The sequence below is a fragment of the Setaria viridis genome, chromosome 9 (assembly GCF_005286985.2).
Source record: "Setaria viridis chromosome 9, Setaria_viridis_v4.0, whole genome shotgun sequence".
NCBI lineage: Eukaryota > Viridiplantae > Streptophyta > Magnoliopsida > Poales > Poaceae > Setaria > Setaria viridis.
Window position 1 is genome coordinate 16,384,879 of NC_048271.2, and position 26,279 is coordinate 16,411,157.

The following is a 26,279-nucleotide window of genomic DNA, read 5'->3' on the forward strand; positions in this document are numbered from 1 at the left end:
AAGGACCGAAGGGGCGACCAGAGGGGGGGTGAATGGGAGCCTATAAAAATTCTCAACGAAAACAAGGCCTATGTCCCAAATGCAACCCCAAAGCACACTGCGCGTCGTATCGTCAAGATGACACAAGTCAACTCGTGACAAGCTCACCCTAGGAACGATTTGACACGCTCAAGATATAACGGAAGCAAGACATAAAATGACTCTAACAAGTTTGCTCAAAAATATGATTAACCAAGATCACTACTAGCTAATCACTCAACTAAGCATGCAAGAAAAAAAATAATCCAAAATGCTAGGCGTGATTAGCTAATGAGAGAACAAAATAATTAACCACTAGACTTGATTAGCAAAAGATATTTCATGGAAAGTAGCTAAACAAGTAGTGATTAACTATTTGCTGTAAATAAAAGAACAATAAAAGCTCACGGTGCTGTCCAAGATGAAGCTGGGCCTGTGCGTGTGAATTTGCCTTGGAGCTCGCGATTTGCTGGACGGTTGCCTCGGCCAAGTTCCTTGCTTGGGCCGTGCGTGGAAGCTGCTGCTGCCTGCGTTGGTGCACATGCCTGGTGTTGGACTTGCTTGATGGCGCAACTGAGCTGCAACAGATCCACTGCCTGGGCTACCTGCTGGTTGAATCCTCCTGGGCCGCGGCCTGCGACGGTGCTGTTGTTGGCCTGCCTTGAGCTGCTGGGCCGCGACGCACCGAGCCGGCCTACTGCTCCCTCACGTGCTGGTCTGATTCGCTTGCTGCTCCCCTCGACGCCTGAAGCACCTGCGCGCATGAACAGAGAACGAAAAACCAAGAACACGAAGAACGCCGGTCACACTTCAATTCAAAATTCCTTTCTCAATACTCCACGATTCGACACGAAACTTGAGACAAGGATGCAATACCCCAAGAGCAAATAGATCCATGAGAAAGATCTCAAAACGCTCAAGTATTCATCGCGGATTTGGAGAAAAACCGAAACCCTACGCAAGGAACACGATTTGGGAAAAACTCAAAATCCGGCCGAATCCATGTGGGATTTGGAGGGAGATCATATCAAAGATGCTCCCTAAGGTCGTAGCAACATTTCTCTTCAACCAAAACTACGAGATTCGGGCGCAAACATGATGAACAAAAATTCCCCAAAAATAGCTCCGAAAATAGGGAAAAAGAAAAACGCTCGGGAAATAAAGATTTAGCACGATTTGAGACAACAAACAAAGCTAAATCACGAGAACATCTTCTATACAAGATGAGGACTAGCCTCCTCCCTTCATCCACCCACTAAAGATGAAGAAATCAAGAGAAAAGAGTAATCACTCTCTAATCTCCCTCTCTCCTCTCACTTTAAGCACATGGCTAGCCTCTAAGCAAATAGATAATGAGTTGCTAAGCAAAGAGGTGCTGAAATAACCAGCCCCCCATCCCTATTTATAGTCCAGGACAAAATACTATAATACCCCTACAGCTACAACTAAGATAACTACCCACGCAGGGGCATTTTGGTCCAAGTTTTTATCCGCACATCGGATGGACACGCCGTCTTCACGACTTTGCTTCGCCTCGACGCAAGCTTCGCGATGACGCCACGTGCCCTCCTTCTTGAAGCTCCGGCCGCACCGGGCTCGCCCCCGGTTTTGAGGCCCAAACCGGGAAACCTGCCTGCGCGGTGGTTTTGAGGCCCAAACCACCCAAACCGTCCATTGACGCGTGTCCGGCCTCCGCCAAGCCTCCCGCTTGACTCGACCGACGCCGTCTCCAACCTGTCATGCCCTCTCGCCATTCCGTGCACCATGTGGATCGCCGTGACTTCGCCCGGACTCCTCGGGTCCATCGGTCCAAGCCTACTCGCGTTCATCCTTCACCGCTCTTGGTCCATCGACATGAACCTTTCGCTTGACCTTCACCGCACGCCGTCGACCGCCACGTCGCATCCTACACCTGCACATCACAAGCCAAGAGCAACATCAAACCAACACAACGTTGTCAATCACTCATCATCCAAGGGTGACCACCATTGGTCCTCATTGAATTTCTAGGTGAAGAAATTGAGCCTAGAAAGATACCGTCATACTGAAGCGTGGTGAAGTATTAAGACTTTGGTTGTTTATGAGATCCCAATGTAATCGTTTTAGCCTTTTCTTGCTTACATGTTTACATCTACTATCTCCAATATTTCAATTGGATTACTTGCTTTGTGCCTGATGCCATTTTGTATTAACCTTTTTATTACTTCATTCATGGCTGGCCATGCGGTTATTCTGGCACAGACTTAGACGCTTAGTCTGTTTGCTAGCTCGATGGTTTCACTACCGGAAACACGAAGTTTGCCGAGTGCCCTCGGCGAAGACCCAAAAATACTCGGGAAAGAGTTTGCCAAGTGTAACACTCGGCGAACTGCACTCGGCAAACAGTGGAGTTGCCGAGTGTCGAACATCGGGCACTCGGCAAATGGTTTCCCGAGTGTTAAAAAGCACTCGGCAAACATTTTCAAAAAAAATAAAAAAAACAAAAACACCGGCCGCCGGCCACGACCACCACGCCGCCACTGGCCGTCATGCTGGCCACCACGCCACCTCGCCCGCTGCCGCCCGCCACCACGCTGCCTCGCCGGCTGCCGCCTCGCCCGCTGCCGCCCACCACCACGCCGCCTCGCCTCTTGTTGCCACCCGCCACGCCACCACATCCGGCCGGGAGGGGAGGGGCCACCGCCGGAGAGAAGGGGAGGGACCTCGACGGGGGAAGGAGGGGCGGCCGCGTCGCTGCCGGAGAAAAGGGGAGGGGGCCTCGGCGGGGGAAGGGGAGGGGGCCTCGCCGAGGGAAGGAGGGGTGGCCGCGCCGCTGTCGGATCCGGCCGGGAGGGGCGGCGCCGCAGCCGGATCCGGCCGGGAGGGGCGGGCCGCGCCGTCATCGGGGAGGGAGAAGGGGAGAGGAGGGGGAGGGGCGCCGGCAGGAGAGGGAGAGGAAGGGAGGGAAGGGACGGCGGCGGCGGGGAGAGGGAGGTGGGGGGCGGTGTTGCGCGGAGGAAGAGGAGGGGGCCGTCGGGGGGGGGGGGGCGCTAAGGGGGTGCTGGGGTCGGGGGACAGCGTAAAATAGTTGTTTTTGACGTTTGCCGAGGGACACTCGGCAAAGAAAAAGAAAAAAAAATTTGCCGAGTGTGAAAAGAAAAACACTCGGCAAACATTCTATAATTACCTTTAATACATTATTAAAAATATCCAACAGTTCCAAAAAATTAGCAAAATGACACATGAAACAATTTATGTTCTCTATTGCATATAAAAAAAGTTTTGTGGTCAAATCAAATCTCGACCATCACTTTGACTTTAAATCTAATTGAATTCTTCTCAACCCTACTATTCTTCTTCGGAGATGCTTCGGTTTGTAAACATCGTACGTGATAAAATGTGCAAAACCTTCTCAATTTTTTACCACAACCTCCATGTATGATATCATCACATCATGACAAATCTCATGATTTTACGACTTCGTTTGCCTTTTTTAGAATTTAAAAATCATTCGATCACATGTTTGTGGTTATGTTTCCTGAACAAGATGTTTGAAATTTCTTTTTGTTTCATGGGTAAGGCCTCAAATTGGGCTAAATAACATAAATATCATTTTTCTACTTATTTTATTCTGTAATTTGAATCACTTGCAGTTCAAATTTGACTTATACCAAAAATTCCCTTGAACCAATTAATTAATTAAATATAGCAAACAAATCCAAAAATATACCAAATTTTAATATGAAGTACCACATGTTGTATGTGGGGAGTAGAAAAAATTTCAAGGTGAGAGGAGGAAAAAAAACTTATTGTTTTGCCAAGTGTCAAGAAAAACACTCGGCGAACCCCCTTTGCCGAGTGTCTTTTTTGACACTCGGCAAAGCCCCCTCTTTGCCGAGTGTTTTTTTTACACTCGGCAAAGGGACGGGTTTGCCGAGTGTTTTTTTCTTGACACTCGGCAAAGATTCGATTTGCCGATTTGCCGAGTGTTTTTTCTTTGCCGAGTGTTTTTAGCTTGGCACTCGGCAAAGAGCTTGTTTGCCGAGTGTTCGAAAAAACACTCGGCAATTTTTAGCTTTCCGGTAGTGTTTGCTGCGTGATCTGAGAGCTTCATAAAACGCACGCCTACTTGGCAACTTCACCGATTGATTTGGAAACGAATTCTAATTGCACACCGGTTTCAGACCAAAAATCGATGCAATGAAAGTTCAGAGAATCAGAGTTCTATGTTTGCCAGCAGGACTAGTCCCAATTTCATCTAAACTGATGAGTAAGGAACAATCTGAATCTTGAACAGAAATTGATCAACCGCAATGTGGTAAAGTAGCAATCAACGTTGTAGCTGAACAAATTCAAGCAACAAACGGAAGGGGCTGAAAAAGAATCCTTACAAGCAGTGCCACTTCAGCTCGAGAATTTTGCCAGAAATGGGTAGTTTTAATTTGCTTGAGAGGTTAGACGTGGCTAGCCTTTTGTCCGAATGTGGTTTATGGTTTAGAATCAGAAACTTTTGCGATTGGTTCTACCGGATACTCATACCTGCTGGATGCTTTAGTCTTTGGCATAAGTGCTTCATTCATTTATCACTAGCATTCCTACCCGATAATATATATATATATATATATATATATATAGATATAGATATAGATATAGATATAGATATATGACTGGTAGTGGTAAATTAAGACCTCTTGGTCACTAGTATTTTCAATTCTGTTGCACTAAATTGATTACCATCTGATCATTCACGTTAGAGGACCTCAACGAGTATGTTAACAGGCACAACCAATTGCCTAAGAAAAAACTTAGAGATCTAATGTTGTTGGCATAAAATTTAATTACTTTTAGGCACGATGGAAGTGATGGTCCTAATGCAAATGATAGCTGCACGAGCGTAGGCTAAGGTTGAGCGACAGAAGTCATAGCATAAGCGATGGACTCGGCATAAGATGGAGTTTGGGTATCTGGCTAGATGAGATGGTTGTCCCTATGCTAGCCGGTAGCCACATCTAATCGAGGCACCGATTCAAAGGACAAGGAAGGGAGGAATGAGAAGGCATGAAAATGAAGATATGGCGATGGTGTGGTGGATTGTCCCTATGCTAGCCACATTTATTGAGAAAAACATGTGCTAATGAGAATGGATTGGGGTTATTGACTCTATATTTCTTTATGTTTACTTCTATAGAAGGAATAGTTGGTTCTACGTAAAGAAATATAACGAAAGTGGACTTGCATCTAGATGTTCCACGCAATGATTTGTTTACACATATATATAACTTTTTTAAACATTTATATATCTACTTTTAATATTTGAACAATGACTACCTAACTTCACGGTTTTGCCCAAACCTACCATTTTTCTCTTACTCCTGGGGCCTGCTATGACCTCTTGTTACTTTTGTAGCCAACATAGCTGCCTTCATGCAATGGCACTGAGCCACCCATCCTCAGCTGCATAATTTCACATTGTCGTTGTTAAGGAAACAGAGAAGAAATTAATGTCTACACTGTGAAAGCTCCTTCCTTTGTTCTTGCAAACATAAAACTCCCTTCAGCCTTACTCTAGGTCCTTCAAACTGTGCCAAGGAAGGATTGACATGTGCACGCGCTCCTTATCGTTTGAATCCCCGCTTCCTCTTTGTTTCATCAAAAGATTGTGGTGAAAAAAGACAAGTTATTGTGTACTATGCAAGCGGAGTTAGTGGCCATCCTATGAAGTCGGAGTTAGTGGCCATCCTATGAAGTTGCAACATTGATGGCAGCACCAACTAGTACAAAGAGTGGAGGTATGGTAGATTGGTGGGATAAGAGTGGGAGCATTGATTGAAAGGATAGGAAAGAAAGTAATGACCAAAGTATGAAAATAGAGATAGGGTGGTGGTGGTGGTCCTATAGGCTAGAGAGAAAACTTTTCTTTTTATAAGCTTTTTTCTAGAAATATATAGTTTTTTTTTGCGAAACAGAGGTGGATTTTATTAAAGCATGCTCATGTTACAATTTGCAAAATGACTTTATAGTTGTAGGCTTCAGTCTTTCCTTATCTTTACTTTTATAGAAAGGGTGGGTTGATTCTACATAAAGATCTGTGCAATGATTTGTGTATACATATGTGTATTTAGAATGGATGGTCTTTTATTTTGTGTACATAAACTACTTTGCGACAAATTATAACATAATTTCTGATAAAAAATATGAACAATGAGTACCAAGCCTGCAACTTCACAGTGTTTTTTTCCCCCAAAATTCTCATTTTTCTCTCCCATCCACCTAACTGTGTAGCCTCCATCCAATGGCACTGGACCACAACCTGTCCTCAGCTGCATAACTTCATGCCCAAATGACAATTTTAACCCCTCCTTGTTCACGAGAAAAATAGAAGCGTCCACACTGTCAAAGCCGCGCTCCCTCTGCTCTTGCAAGCATAAAACCCCCTTTCCCTTGCTCCAGGTCCTCCAAACTGCGCGAGGAAAGCATTCCCTTGCCAGGTGCGTGCGTGTGCTCCATCTCTCCGGATCCCCTCTTCCTCTTCTCATCTCCTGATTCATAGCGAAGTCTGCTCCTTTGGTATAGCTTGTATTGCGGTTGTGGTTTGCAAGAACACATATTTGGCATATAGAAGAAAGGGGAGAGAAAGAACTTGAACATCTTGTGGTGTAACTACCCGTTTTTTTAGGGCTTTCGGCGCCGCAACTTCTTCACTTTCTTCTTGAGGCTCTGCTCATTACTCGAGAGTAAAGTTCGTTTCTTTTAAAGTTTTGATCTGCCTGTGTTGGAAGTGGGGTTTTACCTCATGACCTCACCTTTCTTTCTCTTGCAAGATTTTTTGATAACCCATGGAAACTACTCGGCTGAGATTTGCGCTACTTTGAAGGGCAACAAGTTCCTGTCTTCTGAATTCGGAAATTGATTTTAGTATTTTACTTGCAGGGGATTGCTGGGAAGAGGACGTGGTACAGCCATGGGCAACTCTTGCATCACTGGCGCTCGTAAGGATTCTTGTTAACTCTGTTTGCTTGTTTCTCGAATTAATTGTTATGCTAGAACGTTGGTCGCTACTTTTACACAGTGCTGTTGGTTGATTTCTATTTTAGATTCATATCTTTCTTACTATGAGCTCAATCTTGATGACATTGGGACAATTCCCTGGGTGGAAATGGGTCTGGTAAAGATGGAACTCCAATTCTCCAACATTCATAGCGCAGATATTTGGTTTCTGCACAGAAGAAAAAGTAGCACCTAGGTCGTGTTGATACATTTACCTCCTACCAGCTATGCTTATTTTTATCCACGTCACAGTATGTAGAAAGTGAATAATGGCTTGAACTTCGACAAATTTGCAAGGGCACTGCGCATCAGAAGGCTCCGGCATGAATGGGTTTCCCTGGATAAGACGTGAGTCAGAACTGAAACACCGTGTGACGATAAAGACAGACTACTCTTCGCCACATGTACGACAATCAATCTCGGAAACAGTGAGCGGACACGCTTCTGGCACGATGCGTGGATACAAGGAAGACGGCCAAAAGACATCGCCCCTGGACTTTACACCAGGACAAAGAAGAAAAAGAGGACGGTGGCCGAAGCGCTACACAACAACAACTGGATTAGAGACCTCAAAGCGATCGGTACACAGTGGCATCAGCCTATAAGGCACAATTCATCGGGTGCACCAAGGCACCCAAGCTGGCAAGCGTCTGGCATACGTGGGCCCCACCTAAGTACAAATTCTTCATGTGACTAATTTTGCAGAACAGGGTTTGGTTGTCAAATAGGCTAGCAAGACGAGGATGGGACCACACCCCGACTTGCCCTCTGTGCAGATGTACGATGGAGACGGCGCACCATCTACTAGTAAAATGCAGATTCACCAAACGCACATGGACGCATGTGGCCTCCTAGATCTCACAGGAGAAGCTTGCCCCGGAGGAATGGCCGCAGAGTACAACGTGCCTAGAATGGTGGTCTAACATCACATCAATGCTAGGAATTTCACGAAAGGAGAAACGTAGCCTAACGCTACTGATCATTTGGGAAGTATGGAACGAAAGGAACTCAAGAATATTCCGGCACCAGGAATCATCAGTACCGTCAATTTTGGCAAAAATTAAGAGTTCAGCGAGCATGTGGATTTTGGCCGGGGCAAAAAGTCTTGTAGGCCTGCTAGCACGATTTTAAGCAATCCCCTGTATAGGTTTTTATTTATTGATTGATTTGCCGGTTAGCCGACGGTAACTATCCCCCTTTATTAATGAAATAGGCACCGTCTTGTGCCCGTTCGTTCAAAAAAAATAATGGCTTGTACTGTTTCTTATTGGAAATGAACTATTACAGGGCTGCATAGGAAAAAAAACCATGCTTGACTTTTTAATTTGTCCTATCTTTTAGCCTACAAAAAGAAGCATTAATCTACTATGCCATGTAACAGCAGGTTTGATGTATATTTTAATCTGTTTAGTGAAACAACCGACCATCAAATAACAGTTATGCTTGCTGTTTCATTCAGATAGTTGGAAAATGAATGCTATGCAATTTTCCCTACACGGAGAACTATTCGTCTTCTTTCCATATCCCCTTGATGAAATTTGTATTTTGTTTATTTGGACTGCAAATATACACCTTAACCTTCTCACTCTCATTTTATCCTTGTCTTCTATAATTTTGGTTAATTGCTCTTGTATTGTTATCAGCTCCTGCGCTGCTGGGAACGACCTGTGATCCGGTTTTGGAATGGAAGGTTTATGGTTTCTCATCTCTACTTCAGAGGGCCAGCCAATTCTGCTCTTTTTCACTGCTGCGGATATTAAGTGGTGTGTCTTTGTTCGTTACTTCGTCCTTGAATTCTAGACTTCTAGATTGAGTTGGTTATCTGCTAATTAATTCACTTATCAGGTTCCTTCACTTGACCCCAGTGCATAAAAATCCGGTGATGGAATTGTGTATTTTGCTCTTGATCTAGCTAGAAGCCGAACCGGCTTGAAGCCAGGCCAGATTATGAATGCTGTGTTTGAGTTGTCAATGTACAACCATTCAAGTGGAACCTACTATGGGGGAAAAGGTAGTTTCTTCAACTTGGTTTTTCTAGCACATTAATGTTATTACAGCTGGAATTCCTTATTCCTCCATGCTGTATAATTTGTTCAATATTTGAGAGTACACATATATGTCAATCTTCTTATTCTGATCATTCTGTATTTACAGTGCGCAAAAGTTATTAACTGTTTTTCTAAAATAAATGGTTAGCTAGGAAGAGAAGCAGGTCATATTGTTATTGGGCCATTTGTAGGTTAAAAGTTCATAGCAGTGTTTCTCTAATACTGTCACCTCTGGGTAGCTAGCTGCAGCTTCAATGTCAAGAAGACACACTCAAAGAAATGTGCTTGATTCGTCTTGGAAAATTACTAAAATCATCTGATTATCTGGCTGATGATAGCTGTGTCTTTGGTGCGAGGATATTAAAAGCAGATGTCTCTTCTCCTAAAAATATGCCTGTTGTGATTTCTGAAAAGCCTACCACAGTTCAGAACCTCTTCCTCCAGAAGAAGGATTTCGTCAAAGGGAACTATACCTGGACCATGAACAACTACCTTGAATTGAAGCACCCAGTCATTATCCTGCATTTGAAGTTGGCGGACATAAATGGTATGCATCTTATTGTTCCAGTGAAATTTGTCCATACCATAATATGCATACAATCCTTCAGTTCAGTGTGCATGTATCCTTCAACTTAATTATTAAGTTAGAATGATAAGTTCATGCGGCCTAGAAGGTTCAGAGTGGTAGAAATTGTTTATGCCCCCAACATTATTGGTGGGTATTCTATTGTACATTTGTACTGGTTTTGAGCAACACAAGCTCCCTTCATTATCCAATATCCCAGTTAAATTATGTACTGATATCTAAGCATGAGCCAAAAGCTCTAGTGCTAGTATGTCTTCAGGGCTCTAGTGCTAGTTTGTCTTCAGGGAGGCGATGATTTGTAACAGTCTGTTAACTAACCCATATATACTATTTTCTTGCGATAAGCCTAGAATCACATTCTTTTCCTCTTTTCTTATTGAGTATAAATGGTCATAACAGATCATTCTTCTGTCTCAGGCACATCAAGATGCATCCACTTGGTGATCAGTACAGCACCAACTCACTTTCCCTGTACTTACAGCTGCATGACCCCAAGGAGCTCCTTGATCCTGAGCCTAGGATGATGATTGAACTGGCCCTGTGCATCCTGGGCCAGAAGTATGGACGGCACTTCACTGTTAGAGGTTCAGCTCTACCTAAAATCTATATATCAGTGCGTTGTTAAATCGATTAGCTAGTGATAGTGCTACCTCCTGCTTGGTGATGAGATCACTTCTTTTTTTTGAAACGAACAGTGATGACATAATTGACATTATTACCTCATCACAACTGAAGGTCGCTTTGTGTTCACATTTGAAAGCAACCTTGGATGGGGATGGTCTAACTTTATGGCTCTGAACACATTCAAGGATCAGTCAAGAGGTTATCTTGTGGGATCGAACTGTATTCTGAAGGCGGACATCACTGTCAGTGGGTCGTCCAGTGACAGTTAGGCGTTCGGTGATTTCAGGAAGGAACACCACCTTGCACATTTGGAACTAGTATCCGTGATAGCCTGATCTGACTGCAGTGGTAGTGGTGGAGTGAACTAGGGGTTGAGAAAGTGAGAGAGGATGCTTTATGCGTATATTTACTGGCATGGATAGTAAAATCGTGTGAAACATATGGATGATTTGAGTATGTTGGCTTAGTGTTTGCTACATGTTCAGTTTCTATTATATATCACGTTGTTCTGGTGTGCCAACTCTTAAGCTCATGCATGTGTTGGTGGATTCAGCTTAATGAGTGACTCATGAGTCATGACTGTGAACTGTTGTCACACTTGTTCTGCATGCTGCCTTGTAATGCCTGTACATGATCAGAGGCATCATTGCTTATTACCCAAAGGAAGCACATCAGACTTGTCCAGTTCAAGTCTTATTCTTTTAGCATGTTAAAATGCTGTAGGAGCTCAAGTGTTACCTGAGCTGCATAAATTTAATTATATCTTACGCCTCGTGTCGTGTGTTTTTATATCTTAAATTGGATTATAATAGGAAACTTTTGTTATGCATAATCAAAAAAGGACACAATTAGCAATGCTGCTGTGCATTATTTTGTGGGCTAGGAACTGACCCTGGAGCCCTGCAGAGGAAGTTATACTGAAGTGGCAGTGAAGTCTTCAGAATTCAAGATTGTTTTGCAGATTAGTAGCGTTGTTCTGGGTCATGTCCACATATTTGTCTCAGCTGCTTCTTGCTAGATGTTCAGATCTTGTAGTTGCAACTGGATTACTTTTTGACTGATGTCAAATTGTTAGTACGCTCTATTTGTTTCGTCCATGGCTCTTCGTGTGGTTACAGTGGCATTGGGTTGCTCTGTTTAGTGGCTAGTTCGATGGTTTGCCTTGCTGCGTGTAAAAGATAATGAGGTTAACTATGATTGCCTATCTCGGCTAATCATAGGTTGCATGTTATATATAGAAGCAATGTTACAGATATAGGTGGTTAAGCTAGACTCTCGTGTTGGAAATTACAAGGACTCTATATTTAACTATCCTATCTATGAGAGTCACAACCGAACCAGCCTATGTATGTCTTGTGTACAAATCTATTTTTAACTTATCTCTAAATATATCTCTAACACCCCCTCTCAATCGAAACTTTCAGCCACTTGAAAGATTGAGATTGTGTATAAACTCATTGAACTTAGCAACCGGCAATGCCTTTGTGAAACCATCAGCTACCTGATCTTTCGTGGAGATGAGTCGAACCTGCAATTGTTTCTTGAGTACTCTTTCTCTGACAAAGTGAAAATCAATCTCTATATGTTTTGCTCTGGCATGAAACACTGGATTGGCAGACAAATAGGTTGCACCCAAGTTATCACACCATAGAATTGATGTGCGACTCATCTTGACACCGAGTTCAGCTAGCAATTGCTCGAGCCAAATGATTTCTGCTGTTGCATTTGCCATGGCTTTATACTCTGCTTCAGTACTTGATCGAGAGACTGTGGGCTGTTTTCTGGCACTCCATGAGATCAAATTAGTACCAAAGAATACAGCAAACCCGCCTGTAGAACGTCTGTCATCCACATCACCTGCCCAGTCGGCATCTGAAAAGGCACTGAGAAAAGGACGTATTGTTTTCTGAATGTGCAAACCTAAGTTGATCGTATGCTTTATGTATCTTAATATCCTTTTGACCGTTGCCCAGTGCGTAGACGTTGGAGCGTGTAGAAATTGACAGACTCGATTTACAGCATATGATAAATCAGGTCGGGTGAGTGTAAGATATTGGAGAGCACCCACAATACTTCTGTAGCGAGTACTATCTTCGGAACTCAAGGGTGTACCTTCGTAACTTGATAATTTTTCTGAAGCCGACAATGGAGTAGTGCATGGTTTGCAACCGACCATGCCAACCCGTGTTAATAAGTCTTGTGCATATTTTCCTTGAGAAAGTGTTATACCCGCATTTTCTTCCTTGACTTCAATACCCAGAAAATAATGTAGCTTTCCAAGATCTTTCAAGGCAAAATCTTCACGAAGATCAGCGAGTAGAGCTGTCACAGCTTCAGGTGCATTACTTGTGACAATGATGTCATCAACATAAATAAGCATATAAATTATTTTGTCACCTTTATTATAAATAAATAAGGATGTATCTGATTTAGAGAACACAAAACCCAGGGAAATCAATTTGTTACTTAACCTGGAGTACCAAGCTCTGGGTGCCTGTTTAAGCCCATAGATAGCTTTGTCCAACTTGCATACATAATGAGGAGTTTCAGCGCTTTCAAATCCCGGTGGTTGTTTCATATACACTTCCTCTTCCAGAACGCCATGAAGAAACGCATTCTGTACATCCAACTGTTTTAGGCACCAACCCTTGGAGACTGCAATAGAAAGTACCAGTCGTACAGTGGCTATTTTGACAACTGGACTAAAAGTATCTTCATAGTCAATGCCATATCGCTGCTTGAAGCCTTTCGCTACCAAACGAGCCTTATATCTATCAAGGCTCCCATCAGCTTTCCTTTTAATTTTGTACACCCACTTGCAGTCGATTATATTCTGCCCAGACTTGCTTGGCACTAGACGCCATGTTTGGTTTTTCTTGAGTGCATCAAATTCAGCTTCCATAGCTTGCCTCCACTTGGAATTGGCTAATGCTTCTTGAACTGAATTGGGTTCCCCTGTTGCACTGAAGAAACTATATCGGATCATACCATCATACATGCGCTTAGGTTTCACAATCCCGCTCTGGAGTCGAGTCTGGTGACGTTGTGGTTCTGGATTTTCGTTGCCCGTGTCAGGTACATGCGGGGCGGAGGCGAGTGGAGATCCTGATGGAGATTCGCCCTCATGTGTGGGTGCTGATTGCATTACTCCCGTCCTGGGCGCCGTGTCCAAATCAGCTTCGAGGGGAGTACTCGGACTGTCGATCGAATCTGCCTGGGATCGATTGCCCAGATCTTCGGTTACAGGAGGCAGCGATGTATCTGGAAATAGGTGAACGCCGGGAATACCACCTGTACTTGGGACGCCATTTTCTTTCTGTAACACACTAGGATCACCAGGCACATTAGTAGGATTAGTAATGTTAGAATCATAGCAATCGTCATCCCCTGGATTACGGAGAGAAGAAGGAAGGAGGACAATTTCACTTCGAAGGAGAGCGCCAGAATTGGGATGAAGGGTGGCAAAAGGGAAAACAGCTTCATCAAAAACGACATCGCGTGATATGTAGATACGACCAGTGGAGATGTCGAGGCACTTAAAGCCTTTGTGCATAGAACTATAGCCAAGAAACGCACACTGCGTAGAGCGAAAAGATAATTTGCGTGAATTGTAAGGTCGAAGGTTGGGCCAACAAGCACAACCAAACACGCGTAGGTTATTGTAGTCAGGCATCTCACCAAGAAGCCGAGTAGCAGGCACCTCAAACTGAATTACTTTGCTGGGAAGAAGATTGATGAGATGTGTGGCGGTGAGGAAGGCCTGGTCCCAAAATTTTAAGGGCATGGAGGCGTTTGCAAGAAGGGCAAGCCCGACCTCTACTATGTGACGGTGCTTGCGCTCGGCAGCTCCGTTTTGTTGGTGAGCATGAGGACAAGAGACACGGTGACTAATACCAATTTTCTGAAGGAAGGAATTTAACTTCTCATATTCTCCACCCCAATCGGATTGAATACATAAAATTTTTCGGGAAAGTTTGCGTTCTATGAAATTTTGGAAGTCTTGAAAAACTCTAAACACATCAGATTTGTGTCGAAGGAGATAGATCCAGGTGTATTTGGAGTAGTCATCAATGAAGCTAACATAGTAGTTGTGGCGTCCAACAGAGGTCGGTGCAGGTCCCCACACATCAGAATAAATTAACTCAAGAGGAGCACTTGAGATTTTATTAGACACAGGATACGGAAGCTGACGGCTCTTGGCCCGCTGACATGAATCACAGACTGACTCCACACTTTTATTACTAGTGCAAGGTAAACTATTCGAGCTAATGACCTTCTGAACTATCGGAATAGCAGGATGACCAAGGCGGCTATGCCATAGGGATGTGGATGGCGTATGAGCAGCAAGGGCTTCTGGATTCGGCCTCTGTCCTCTAGAAGATGCACTGGATGAAAGCGGATAGAGACCGCCTCGACACCTACCGTGGTACAGGATCTTTTTCGTGTCCTTGTCCTTGATAACAAAAAAATCCGAGTGAAATTCAAGATAGGCGTTATTGTCTTTAGCTATTTTATGAACGGAAGCAAGGCTTTTTGTTGCAGAGGGAACATGAAGAATATTGTTAAGAAAAAGATTGCTGGTAGGGGTATGAACAATTGTATGACCAACATTGCTAATTTGCATACCTGTGCCACTGGCAGTGTAGACTTGATCATGCCCACTGTAACAATCTCGAACTGTGAGCTTCTCCAATTCACCAGTCACATGATTTGTAGCCCCACTGTCAGCATACCAATTTGTGTCCACACCATAGGCTTCGGAGGGTCGCCCACGGTATTGCTCATCTTCGTCATAGCGAAAGTAGCACTGCTTGGCTTCATGGTTTGTTTTCTTGCAGATTTGACACGGCGTCTTCCTGTTGCTTTGCTGGTTGCTGCCTTGGTTGTTGGAGAAGTTTTGGTTATTGTTGTTCGATGCCGGAAACCTTCGATTTGATCTGCCGCCACTATGGCGACCCCCAGAGCGTCCACGGTTTCCACGACCTCGAGATGCCACATTTGCCGAGGATTGATGCTGCTCAGTTCCTTGATACATCTCGAGTCGGAGATCATACTCCATTAGAAGCGAGTAGAGCTCAGAAAGAGAAAGATCCCCTGATCGGCCCATCATAGAAGAAACAAACGGGTGATAATCAAAATCTAAACCATTGAGTATATGAGCAACAACCTCGTCATCATTGACGGTGACGCCGGCTGAAGCAAGTTCATCCTTGATATTCTGCATCTTGTTGAAATAGGCCGCCGTCGTCAGGCTTCCCTTCTTGGCAGTGGCCAATTGCATGCGCAGGTTTGTAACCCGCGCTCTTGATTGAGCTGCAAACATGACTCCTAGTGCCTTCCATGCTTCAGCGGAAGTCGTTGCAGTCGCAATCCCAGCGAGGACCTCCTTGGAGACCGAGTTCACCAGGTAACTGAGTAGTTGTTGATCTTTTTCCACCCATGAGTCATGCTCTGGGTTGGGGATTTGCTTCTTCTTGCCGTCGACATCAGCTTCTATTACTGGTCGCGGTTCAGAAATAGTTCCGTCCAAGATGCCGAGCACCTTGGCGCCACGAACAGCCGGCAGGAACTGTGCTTTCCACAAGACGAAATTGTCCCGCGTAAGTTTGTCCGACACCGGGTGTCCAAAGTGCGAGGAGGGATGCGACGAGGAGGAGGACGCCATCTGTGCGTCGCGAAGATTTCCTTCGTCGCGGCCTTTTCCCTCACAGCGAGTTTTGTCGTAGATGTGTTTGATGGATGTATTAGGAAGAGGAGGCTCTGATTACCATAAAAGATAATGAGGTTAACTATGATTGCCTATCTCGGCTAATCATAGGTTGCATGTTATATATAGAAGCAATGTTACAGATATAGGTGGTTAAGCTAGACTCTCGTGTTGGAAATTACAAGGACTCTATATTTAACTATCCTATCTATGAGAGTCACAACCGAACCAGCCTATGTATGTCTTGTGTACAAATCTATTTTTAACTTATCTCTAAATATATCTCTAACAGCGTGATCTAAGAGCGAAAGCACAACAATCAAGCAATATGGTGATTTTCATGTGGGCTGTTCATATAAAATATGTAGTGTGGATTGGATCCTTAGATATAAATAGCTTGATCCGATGTGTTGGCTGCGCAGCGCTGCAGCTGCAGGAGCCAGCCTCCCAACTACTATAGCGGCTGCAGCAGTGCTACAGGCAATTTGATTTCTGGGTACGCAAGGTTAGAGGAGATCTTTTGTTTAGGCAGAAGATGAGGATGGCTAGTGCTGTTTGGCTGCGCTAAGCTGAGCGGCTGGCTGTTGCAGCTGCAGCCACAGCAAGCCGAATTTAGCTCAACCGAGCAGAGTCTTAAAAAGATAAAACATGAAAAACATTGTAATTAATTGATCCTAACACGCTTATAATCATTACTTAGCAATCCTTTCTAATTGCATAAAGAGATGTTATGAACACATGCCAATTTGGTAACACTTCACTGGCTGATTTACTAACCAATTTTTGCAGTTACTATGTGATTCATTCCTGTGTGTGAAGATTTTATTTTATATTTTTTGGAGAATTTTATTTTATGTTTTTAAGTGAGCGCATTCCTAAGATCTCATCGTCCGTGGACTACAAGACTATAAAACAGCCCAAGTTTCGCTCTCAACCAGCAAAACAAGCCCAAATAATGGCAACATCAAGCCCAAGCCCAAACCCACGTCTCCGGTCCCCTTCGGCCTTCGTCACGCGCGCGTCAACCTCCGCGTGGCCAAATTCCCCATTCCCCCACCTCGCCGATCCACCGTCACGACCCGCCATGCCGGCCGCCGCCCCCGCACCGCATCCTCCGCCGGCGAGCTTGGACGCGCGCACGGGCGGCCGCATCCTTCGCCGTGCTGCAGGGCACCTCTTCCACCCTGCCTCGCTCCCGCCCCTCCTCCTCGCGGCGCTCCTCCTCCTCCTCTTCCGCGCCGCGCTCCTCGCCGGCACGCTCCGCCTCGCCTCCTTCGCCGACCGCGACCCGGCCCTCCGCTCTCTCCTCGCCCGCCTCTCCCCTCCCAGCCCGCCATCGCCGCCGCCTCCCCCGCACCATCTCCCGCGGCGCCGCTCCCCGTTCACATCCCCGTCGTCCTCCCTCTCCGACGACGATGTCCTGGTCGGCCCCCTCGATCCCGCGGCCTCATCCCCCTCTCGACGCCACAACGCTTCCTTCCACCATGTTCTATTCACATCATACTCCTCCGCGCCCAAACCCTACCCGGTGCCGCTCCCCAACCCGATCCCCGCTTCCGCCTCCCCCTTCTTCCTCGCCGTCCACAACGAGACGGCGCCGCCGAAGCCCGCCTCGCTGCGGGGCAACGAGCTCCGCTTGCTAGACTTGACCCGGCGCGACGCGGCGGCCATCATCCACCTCCTTGCGCTGCTCTCCTCCGCACACGTTCTCGCGATCCTCGGGTACATCGCCGTGCACTCCGCCGCGCTGGGCGCAGTGTTTGCGTCCGTCGCAAGGCGGCACGTGCACGGGCGGCGGCGAGGTTTCCTCCTTGCCGGCGTTGCCAGGGGTGCTAGGCGGCTCACTGGGTTCGCGTTCCTCCGGTGGGCGACACGGGATGCCGTTGTCCAGATGCTCTGCCTCTGGTTCTTTGCCGATGTGCACGACCAGGCCCAACTTTTCAGGCTCTTTGTGGTTGCCAAGCTCATGCCATTCTCGGCGTCCGTCAATCCATGGCTTGCTGCGGCAGTTGCAGGCCCAGAGCTTGACGGTTTCTTTGTCGCATGGGCTGTGCTTGATGCAGTCGTCTCGGTATTGTTCACTGTGGTGCCATGGGTGGTTGTCATGGACCGTGATCCGCGGCCACCTGGGCGCAATGCTGTGAAGGAAGGGTGCTATCTTGTGTCTCTGATGGCAACCGATGCCACATTGCTCAAGTGTTGGGAAACAGTTGTGTGTGGCAGCATGGGGCGGCTCATCATGGTGACATTTGGTGGAAAGGTTCTTGGCGGATTTCTCCATGCAATTGCGGAGGTCTACTTCATGGTGGTGTGGCTGTTGTTCTACTTTGCGGCAAGGTGTAAGGAGGTGCGGCTGGGGGGTCGTCAGTTTGGACTGGAGGATGTGGCAGCTGCTATTGATGGATTTAGGTAGTGGCCAGCTGGTTGTGGCTGCTTGGTTCATCAACACATGAGGAGAGGTATATTTCATGCCTCATAGAGGTCATTGATGAGACACTACTTGCCTTGGTGCAGTAGATGTTTTTGTAGTTCTCTTGATCTTCTAACCTTGCTAGGATGGCACATGATTCAGATGAGGAAAAGAGAACTCAACAATGTTGTATGTACAGTTTTTGCTTTCTGGGGGGTATTCCACGTATAGTCACACCATGTGTTCCCTTTTGAGGGGAGGTAAAATACCTGGTGATAGCAGATAGGTGTTGTGCTCCAACATGATTTGTGAAGTTTGTACATCATGCGGTGTGCTAGCAAAATTTTCCTGGATGGTATGTTAGGTTGAAGCTTGTGATGCTATCTGTTCACACACCGGTGACACTGTTGATATGCACCTATTTTTTTGGTTGTAAACAACTTTTTCTCCTGGCCCCATCTCAATAACCCTGTCATTGATTCTTATGGCACCATGGTTTTAAATAGCGTTTGTAGGGGCATAGCGGGAGGTTCCAAAATACGCCGTACCACGTATAGTGGCAATAGGAACTATCGTTAGCTACATAGAACCTATAGCTAGCTATTTAGAACCTTGTATGGCACAATTATTATTCTCCAATAGATGTGATAGAAATCACATGATCAGAAAGCCTCTGCAATTTGCAGAGAATACCCATGAGCATCTTAGCATCTAGTTTTTTATTTATGGGCACATTTCTGGACCGGTATATATTTTTATATTTCTTCATAGCTTGTCACCTGTTAACCCTTTTTTCAGTCTATATTTCAGTTTTTGCAGTTGATCTATCTAAAATTGGTAGTATGTACCAGAGATATTAGAAGTGTATGTGCACATTTTGGATTGATTAGAAGAGTAATAACAGTCTCTTGCCATGAAGACCAATTTTGAACATCCAAGTTGGCCTTTGCAGTTAATTGTTAAGCTGCTCCCCAGTTACATTTGAGCTTAGGACACAAAATATAACTAGTTGACCTAGTTCAAGTTCATATGCAATCTTTATATTGTGTGACAATTCCATTTTGACTTGTGTTACTTCTATAGCTTATATCACAATGACATATATCAATGTATGTAGATATTTTCAGGAAATAAAATTGACTTAAAATGATATGTAAATTGCTCTATGACTTATCGATCTCCGTCTCAGCGTAAAAGTAGACCATGTTTTGCTTTTCCCCCCTCTCTCTCTCTGTTTTTTTTTTTGCTGAGGATCATACGGAATAAATCATAGCCTAGTTGGAACGGGATGTACACCTGTGCTACATTGCTCTTTGAAGCCTCATAATTGTTCTTCTATTTGTGGGGAAAGCAACATGTTTTCTGAACCTCAGGTCAGAGAAGAACTGAGATTGGTCCTTTGATTAAATGAGATTTGGATTTGTTTTACTGCTGTTAATGTTATGATTTGTAGTTGTTTGGTGAGCAAGCAGGAATCTGACTTCAAAGTCTGGTCGCATTCTATGCAAAGTCATGGGTTGCTGGTGCTTATGTGGTTTCCCTTTCCAATACTCAAAAATCTTATTGTATGGTGGTAACATGTTGAGTGCATGTTTTTGTGGCAATAAACAGATCTTATGGAAAGATCAAAATTGTACTGATATTATCATGTCCTGTTGATCTGTTATGTTTTCACTATCTGCGCACCCCCATTTGTTTTTGAGGTTTCATGTATGAAGAGTCTGTACAGGTTTATAGCACGATTTATTGGAGCTGAATCATTTGTCTTGGTACTCTTATTTGCTGGCTTGCAATTACTACTTGTTGTGTCCAACGACAGGTAGCATGTGTTTGGTTTTGTTTGGTTCTGGGACAAGGTGGGTTGGGATCATCCTAATTTCGTGTTTGGTCTAATTTCGTGTTTGGTCACAGGAATAAGTCCATCCTAGTTTTGTGTTTGGTTGAGGAGATGGTGAGGGACGAGACTGTTTAGGCCGTTAGCCACCGTTAGGAACAGAATGAAGGGAGAAAAATGAACGGCTGATCTATTCTGTGGCTGCTGTCCGCGGTCGAGTACTGGAGTGGATGTGAGCTCGCTACCCACATCCTCAGAAAGAAATATGGATCCACGTGGAAGCAAAAGGAATATCATTAAATATCATTACAAAAGTGTAGTAAAAATGGCATGCATATTTATCTACTTTCCATATCATATGGTATATAGTTTTTTATTCAGCAATCAAACAGTAACAAAATTGAAACGTAAAGTTCTACTCCCTCCATTTTGAAATGTAGGTCGTTTTGATTTTTTTCTATATTCGTAGATATTATTATGCATCTAGATATGAATTTAGAAAAATTAAAACGACCTATAATTTGAAACGGAGGGAGTAGTTGAGAGTCACGAGAAAATGAAATTGTGAGGTGTCAAACGCGTCCTAAAAGGTTCTCCACTGCCCACTTGTGTCAAAAGTCAAATGCACCTTATTAGCTAGAGGTTGTCCACTGGTTTCAATGGGCGTATTGTTCGTGGGCAGCGCAGTTCACCAGAAACGTGGAAGAGAAGTGAGGACCTGAATGTAATAAAATTTGTCCGTTAAAAAAAAAGAAGAAGCTCATGTAGCAGTTATGCGCGTATGCTGTGCAACCAATGGAGGGCAATGGCAGACAGCCAGGCTGGCGCGGCGCGTCACTACGCATGTTCCATCACATTTAATCAAAGTTTTAGCAAAAAAGAATGTGCATGTGCAAGGGCACTCCCAATGGGAAAAACCATCGTAGTTTCCATAGTCTAAAAGACTGTATCATGAAATCATCCTTCACAATGTAATTTTTTTATCTAGAGTCTAAACAAAAATCCAACTAATCATTCTCCCTTCTAGTACTAAATCATCTATGCATCATGTAAAAAAGCTCGAGTGATGGGTAACCGCGGTGCAAGCGCAAAGGATTCGGCAGTAAGCAAGAAGAAACTACTTGCGTCTCCTCAATGCAGATTCGCTGATTTCTTCTCAATGCAGATTCGCTGATTTCTTGACCCATCGGTATGCATGAGGACTTGGTTTTCTCTTCAGGAAATAGTTTCTCTCTCCATAATAAATCTACTGCCACATCAACAAATTGCTTAGTTAGCATGACAATTAAGAGGAATAGAAACTATCATCGATATCTTATTGGGACTGCCCTAAATTCGCATTATCATAAGCCGATGTTAATTCAATTGGATAGCCTTGGTACTACATGATTCATCATCGCCTTATCCTGATTCCTGAACATTCAGCAATGGGCTCGTTTGTAAAGACCAGATGAGGTCAAGTTCGTCAGTTTGGAGTAGCCAAGAAAGGTAATAGGCTCAGCACAAATTCACATGAAATACAGAAGTCAATGTTTCGCAAACAATTACACTATATTTGGTAAAACCCCGTCCTCAAGTCTTGTAAAACATGTCATTTCACTCGCTGCAAATGATTCAGAGTCAAAAATGAAGTCGTACTGTATACCTATAAGAGTTTCTAGACACAAAGAATTCAGCTTCTGCAGTAAACATGAAGCTTTCCACTTCTGCGGTGCTTGCTCCACCAGAAATTTAACCTCGAAGAAAAAATGGTTCTCTCAAATGGAGTGAGATAGCAAGACTATTTCTCAGCACCGGCCTTTTCTTCTGAACTTCCCTTGAGACTTGCAGACCTCACTGGCAATATACTACGCCGCTCTTTGCCACCTGGTTTAGCTGACGCGTTCCCATACCATATCATTCCGAGAACAGCAAGGACCATCCCAAGAACTACCTGAAGATTCAGGCCCTCCTTGCCAAAAAAGAGAAACCCGAGGGACAGAACAAGAACAGTCTTCATGTGGCCCAGGACTTGGAAGGATACAGCAGAAAACCGGCCAATGCAGATGAATTGGCTCAGGTTGACACCGATGGCAATGAAACATGAGAGCGTGAGGAAAAACTGCAGAATGAGGGCAACAATATGGTAAGGATGGCATTCGAATAAAACATTCTGATGCAGCAAAGGATGACATTTGAATGAAGCCAGAGTTGCTAGAAGTTATTGCTAACAAGCCAAGCAGAATGATGGAGGAATTTGAGCCACAATATAACTGCTCCATAAACTTATGAACCATCACATGGGCACTATTGCAAATTCTCAACCAGCTTAATGCAGGATAATCACATGTTTATCACTAAGTAAACAGGAAGATGAATTATGCATAGAGAAGCAGCAGCATAAATTGTCATATGATCACAGAAATAAAAACAATGTTAGGAAATTTCACTTACCAGAGCAAGAGATGAGAAATTGAAGTGGTCCACCCTTTTGCCTGTCAACAAGAAATCTACAAATGGTCCCACTAGCAGGAGGGATCCTGCCTGGGCTGGAGCAGTGTGGCCCAGGAGATTGAATGAGTTCAGTGAGTACTTCCTCTGGAGAAAATGAACATACTGCAAAACAAGCAGAACGTAGAAAAGAATAAAAATTGTAGCCTCTAAAATAAAGGTATATGACACTATGACAGGACCAAAGTACATATGCAGTGCAATAGATGATTACTGAAAATTTAAGGCAGCAAGGGCAGTCATATAGTTGAAAAAATGACAAAGTTATGATATTAAATGAAATTGTATGTTCCATATTTCGGAAATGGAGTGATAACTTGTAAGATTAAGCAGTAATATAACGAGGACATTGCATCAAGTCTTACAGTTCAAAACTGTCAAATACCAAGTATTGGCATGGTGAGTAGCTATATCTGAATTTTTAGAGTTCTAGAGTAGCTATATCCTAATGTCTAAACAAAGGAGCTACATTCAGCAGCGTCAACACCAATGAATGATTCAGTAGCTGCTAATTACTCATAACTTTGCAGTAAATGAGCATCAATGTAACTATCGTGCCATAAGCCATATTTCAATACATTGTCCTTTGAAAGGTTTGAAGTATGAAAAAAAAAACTTGCAGCTAATTGCAAACAGAAGCAGACATAGCAAGCAATCTTAGTGTTAGATATGTGTATGTGCTGTGTGCGTGTAGGCCCTGAGGCGTTGTAACGCCAGGGCTAGGGCCGGCCATCTGCCGTGGCCCGTTGGTTAGGATAGGCATGATATCCATGAGATTGGTTCTGATTCTATAAACCTCTCTCAGGGATGCCCTATATATACTTGTACCCTTGTATGACCTAATCAATCTATTATTCCACGCAATCACAATTGCTCTCGCTTAGTGTCAATTCAGCATATAAGTAATCAATACACTAAGGTGGTCATACTTACATATTGCTGCAAAGCTGTGCTCCAAACAGCTATAACAGCCGCAATTAGGCCTCTTGCATTCACACTGACATCAGTGACTGTGCAGACTGCAACTCCTATGAGCACAACCATTATGCTCAGCTTTGTGTCCCGGGAATAATGTACATGATCAAAGACAACCTCCAGAAGACATGATGCAGGTATCATGCACAGCTTTGCTATCTGAACAAGGGAATAGAATGGATTCAGTTATTAACAATTCAAAGTCACAGAGGATAGCTACTAAAAATACACTAACCTGATAAAAGCCCACAGAGTTCCACATCAAGCTCACATTCATCCCAACAATCGACAAGTTTGAAAATATGACAAATTTAATCAGATCTGCTAGCGGCAAGTGGGAAGGCTGGCTCAGACCTAACCACCGAAATACGATAGTCATCAAGGTGGTAGTCACAAAATGAAGACCGGTTAAAGTTGTGGCTGCAAAGAAGAAAATGTAATTAATGGCATGGAAGGAGATATACCATTCACAGTTTGTTGAGAAGGTGCAGACATATTGTAGAATCTGCAACTACCTAACATACTGCAAGAAATTAAATAATGCTAACATGGTATATTGCTTCCATAGAGGCCATTAACCGTCAAAAGACACATTACCAATTTATGCCAAGAAAGTTTAGTCTTAGCAGCTAGAAATAGGCTTTAGCATTTTAGGTTCAGTAGGAGCCTCTGCTAGTTGGAGCACTTTATAAGTTTGTTTTACAATTATTCTTCGCTCATTAACAAAGGCATTTGCAGTTGAAAATAAAGTCTTATTGACAAAAGAGCATACAGCATTCGTATTAAGGGAGGAATCCCTTTTCTTTAAATAAATTTAAATATTGCAGTAGCAATGTTAAAACTTAAAGCCACTAATAGTTCATAAGATAATTGTCAGTTCTCTCTAAGGAAATTATACCACAAATAATTTAGACCCAACCTCACTTTTTTCCAGGAAAACCAAAACAGGACAGGACTAATTTGTTTTTTAAAAAAACAGAAAATATGCATACATTTCAGTACAAACTCCAATAAATGCATAAGAAGATACAGCACCAGACAACACCACTCATTTAGAGATTGGATAAATAAATCTTCACTAAACCACAGACATACCGAAACTAAATCCATGAGTAGCCATTAAAGCTTTGTTGACCATGATGATTCCAACTGATGTAGTAACATTGAAACTCCATGCTGCGAAATCCAGGGCAGCTTTCTTGTCGGATTTCTTCAGAGAACTCATCTCTATTTTCACAAATTCAATATAAAGCTTGCTGAATTACAATCTCCAAAGGAATGAAGCCATAAGATTCAGGAATCCAAGCTTGAACTGCAGAAAATGAAGAGAATAATCATTGTATACGTGCGTATGTGTATTAGAGAACAGAGCACCAGTACGAAAATTAACCAGAGCAGTTCACCCAGTACGCAGAAGTATTTTTGTGCAGCTATGCGACACTGACACGGATACGGATAAAACGACGAGGATATCAGGTTATGATATTTTCCCAGGAAACCCAATACTCGGATACGCTTTACTATTTAAAAGAAACAGCAATAAGTTGATCCTATATTCTATTTAAGTTCTATTACATAGCATACTGGAAGGAAGTCTCAACTTTCGGGTATACTAGTAAAGGGCATAATGACTAGCAATAAGCTAATAACTAACACAGTTTGCACTCTGGTTCATTCTCCACCTAGGCTTCTTCTTCATCCTTATTTCCTTCATTTTGAAGCTGTTGAAGCATAAGTACTGTCACATGTGAGCGCACTCTAATTCCAGACTGACATTTGAAGAAAATGTGATTCAACTCTGGCATGGCTTCCATTGTACTGCCGAGAACAATACTTGCATTTGAATCACACAATTCGTCCTCCCACTCTCTCTAGAATATTGGCATGATTCCACAATGGCATAGCAATACAGATCATTTCCTGCAGCATCCTAAAACAGAAGACCGGTGGTTTCGGCAGGAGGGTAGCGATCTGGAGAAAGGGGGAAGGAGAAGCACGCGAGGCTAACCGTAGCTTGGGAGAAGCGGAGTGGATCTGGAAGTTGTTCCTTGAGATCACGCGGCTAGAGGACAAGGGGTCGCCACTGGATCTGCAAGGTGGGGTAAAGCTGGGCTGAGCGGAGGCTGCGGCATCTGGAATAGGAGAGGAGGTGGTTGCGGAGCGGGGCGAGGAGGCCGGGCTTGAGGAAGAGAAGAAGGAAGAGCAGGGGGCAGGAGAAAAGGGGAGGAGGAACTCACTGCGGCTCGCCGACGACTCGCCGCCGGCAGGTGATGGAGGCGCTCGCCGTCGCCGGTCGCCGCTGCGCTGCGGGTTGCCGGCGAGGGAGAGGCGGTCAGGTGGCGCGGGCTGCGCGATGCGGGCCGGAGTGGGGGGAAGCGCCGTGCGGGGAGTAATTAAGTATTTGCCCTCTTTCTTGGTTAAATCGCCGTGATTTCGTTCTAAGTAAGGTGACAAGAAACTGCTGTCATGTCTGCCTTCCGAATTGTCTACATGCATAAACTCTGTTTTCAGGTGAGGTGACATGAAATTTGTTTTTTATTTCCGTCACCTAAAAGATAGTT

At 44.1% G+C, this 26,279-nt stretch overlaps 3 protein-coding genes, 1 non-coding gene and 1 pseudogene across 5 annotated transcripts; 2 read left to right on the forward strand and 3 right to left on the reverse strand.

Moving 5' to 3' along the window:
- The first annotated feature begins 6,373 nt into the window (after positions 1 to 6,373).
- LOC117835361 (ubiquitin C-terminal hydrolase 12-like) lies at positions 6,374 to 10,897 on the forward strand (annotated as a pseudogene).
- On the reverse strand, positions 10,876 to 15,967 carry LOC140221113 (uncharacterized). Its single transcript, XM_072290437.1, has 3 exons — positions 14,929 to 15,967; positions 12,974 to 13,689; positions 10,876 to 10,926 (listed from the first exon to the last, which is right to left on the reverse strand). Exons 1-3 carry the CDS (start codon positions 15,965 to 15,967, stop codon positions 10,876 to 10,878), a joined length of 1,806 nt encoding a protein of 601 aa, XP_072146538.1.
- On the reverse strand, positions 15,349 to 15,487 carry LOC117841136 (small nucleolar RNA Z247). The gene has a single exon (XR_004637168.1). It is a non-coding gene; the product is annotated as a small nucleolar RNA Z247 (small nucleolar RNA).
- Positions 15,968 to 17,078: 1,111 nt separating the features above from the next.
- On the forward strand, positions 17,079 to 18,810 carry LOC117838637 (uncharacterized). The gene has a single exon (XM_034718737.2). It carries the CDS (start codon positions 17,094 to 17,096, stop codon positions 18,420 to 18,422), a length of 1,329 nt encoding a protein of 442 aa, XP_034574628.1. The 5' UTR covers positions 17,079 to 17,093; the 3' UTR covers positions 18,423 to 18,810.
- Positions 18,811 to 21,745: 2,935 nt separating this feature from the next.
- LOC117838638 (UDP-rhamnose/UDP-galactose transporter 5) lies at positions 21,746 to 26,114 on the reverse strand. 2 transcript variants are annotated; one of them, XM_034718738.2, is made up of 6 exons: positions 25,956 to 26,114; positions 24,814 to 25,030; positions 23,954 to 24,138; positions 23,677 to 23,877; positions 22,687 to 22,848; positions 21,746 to 22,354 (listed from the first exon to the last, which is right to left on the reverse strand). In XM_034718738.2, the coding sequence occupies exons 2-6, from the start codon at positions 24,941 to 24,943 to the stop codon at positions 22,034 to 22,036; spliced, it is 999 nt and encodes a 332-aa protein (XP_034574629.1). In that variant the 5' UTR covers positions 24,944 to 25,030; positions 25,956 to 26,114; the 3' UTR covers positions 21,746 to 22,033. The 2 variants fall into 2 exon arrangements, with proteins under 2 accessions (XP_034574629.1, XP_034574630.1); XM_034718739.2 differs by lacking the exon at positions 25,956 to 26,114 and adding an exon at positions 25,727 to 25,744.
- Between the last annotated feature and the right edge of the window lie 165 nt (positions 26,115 to 26,279).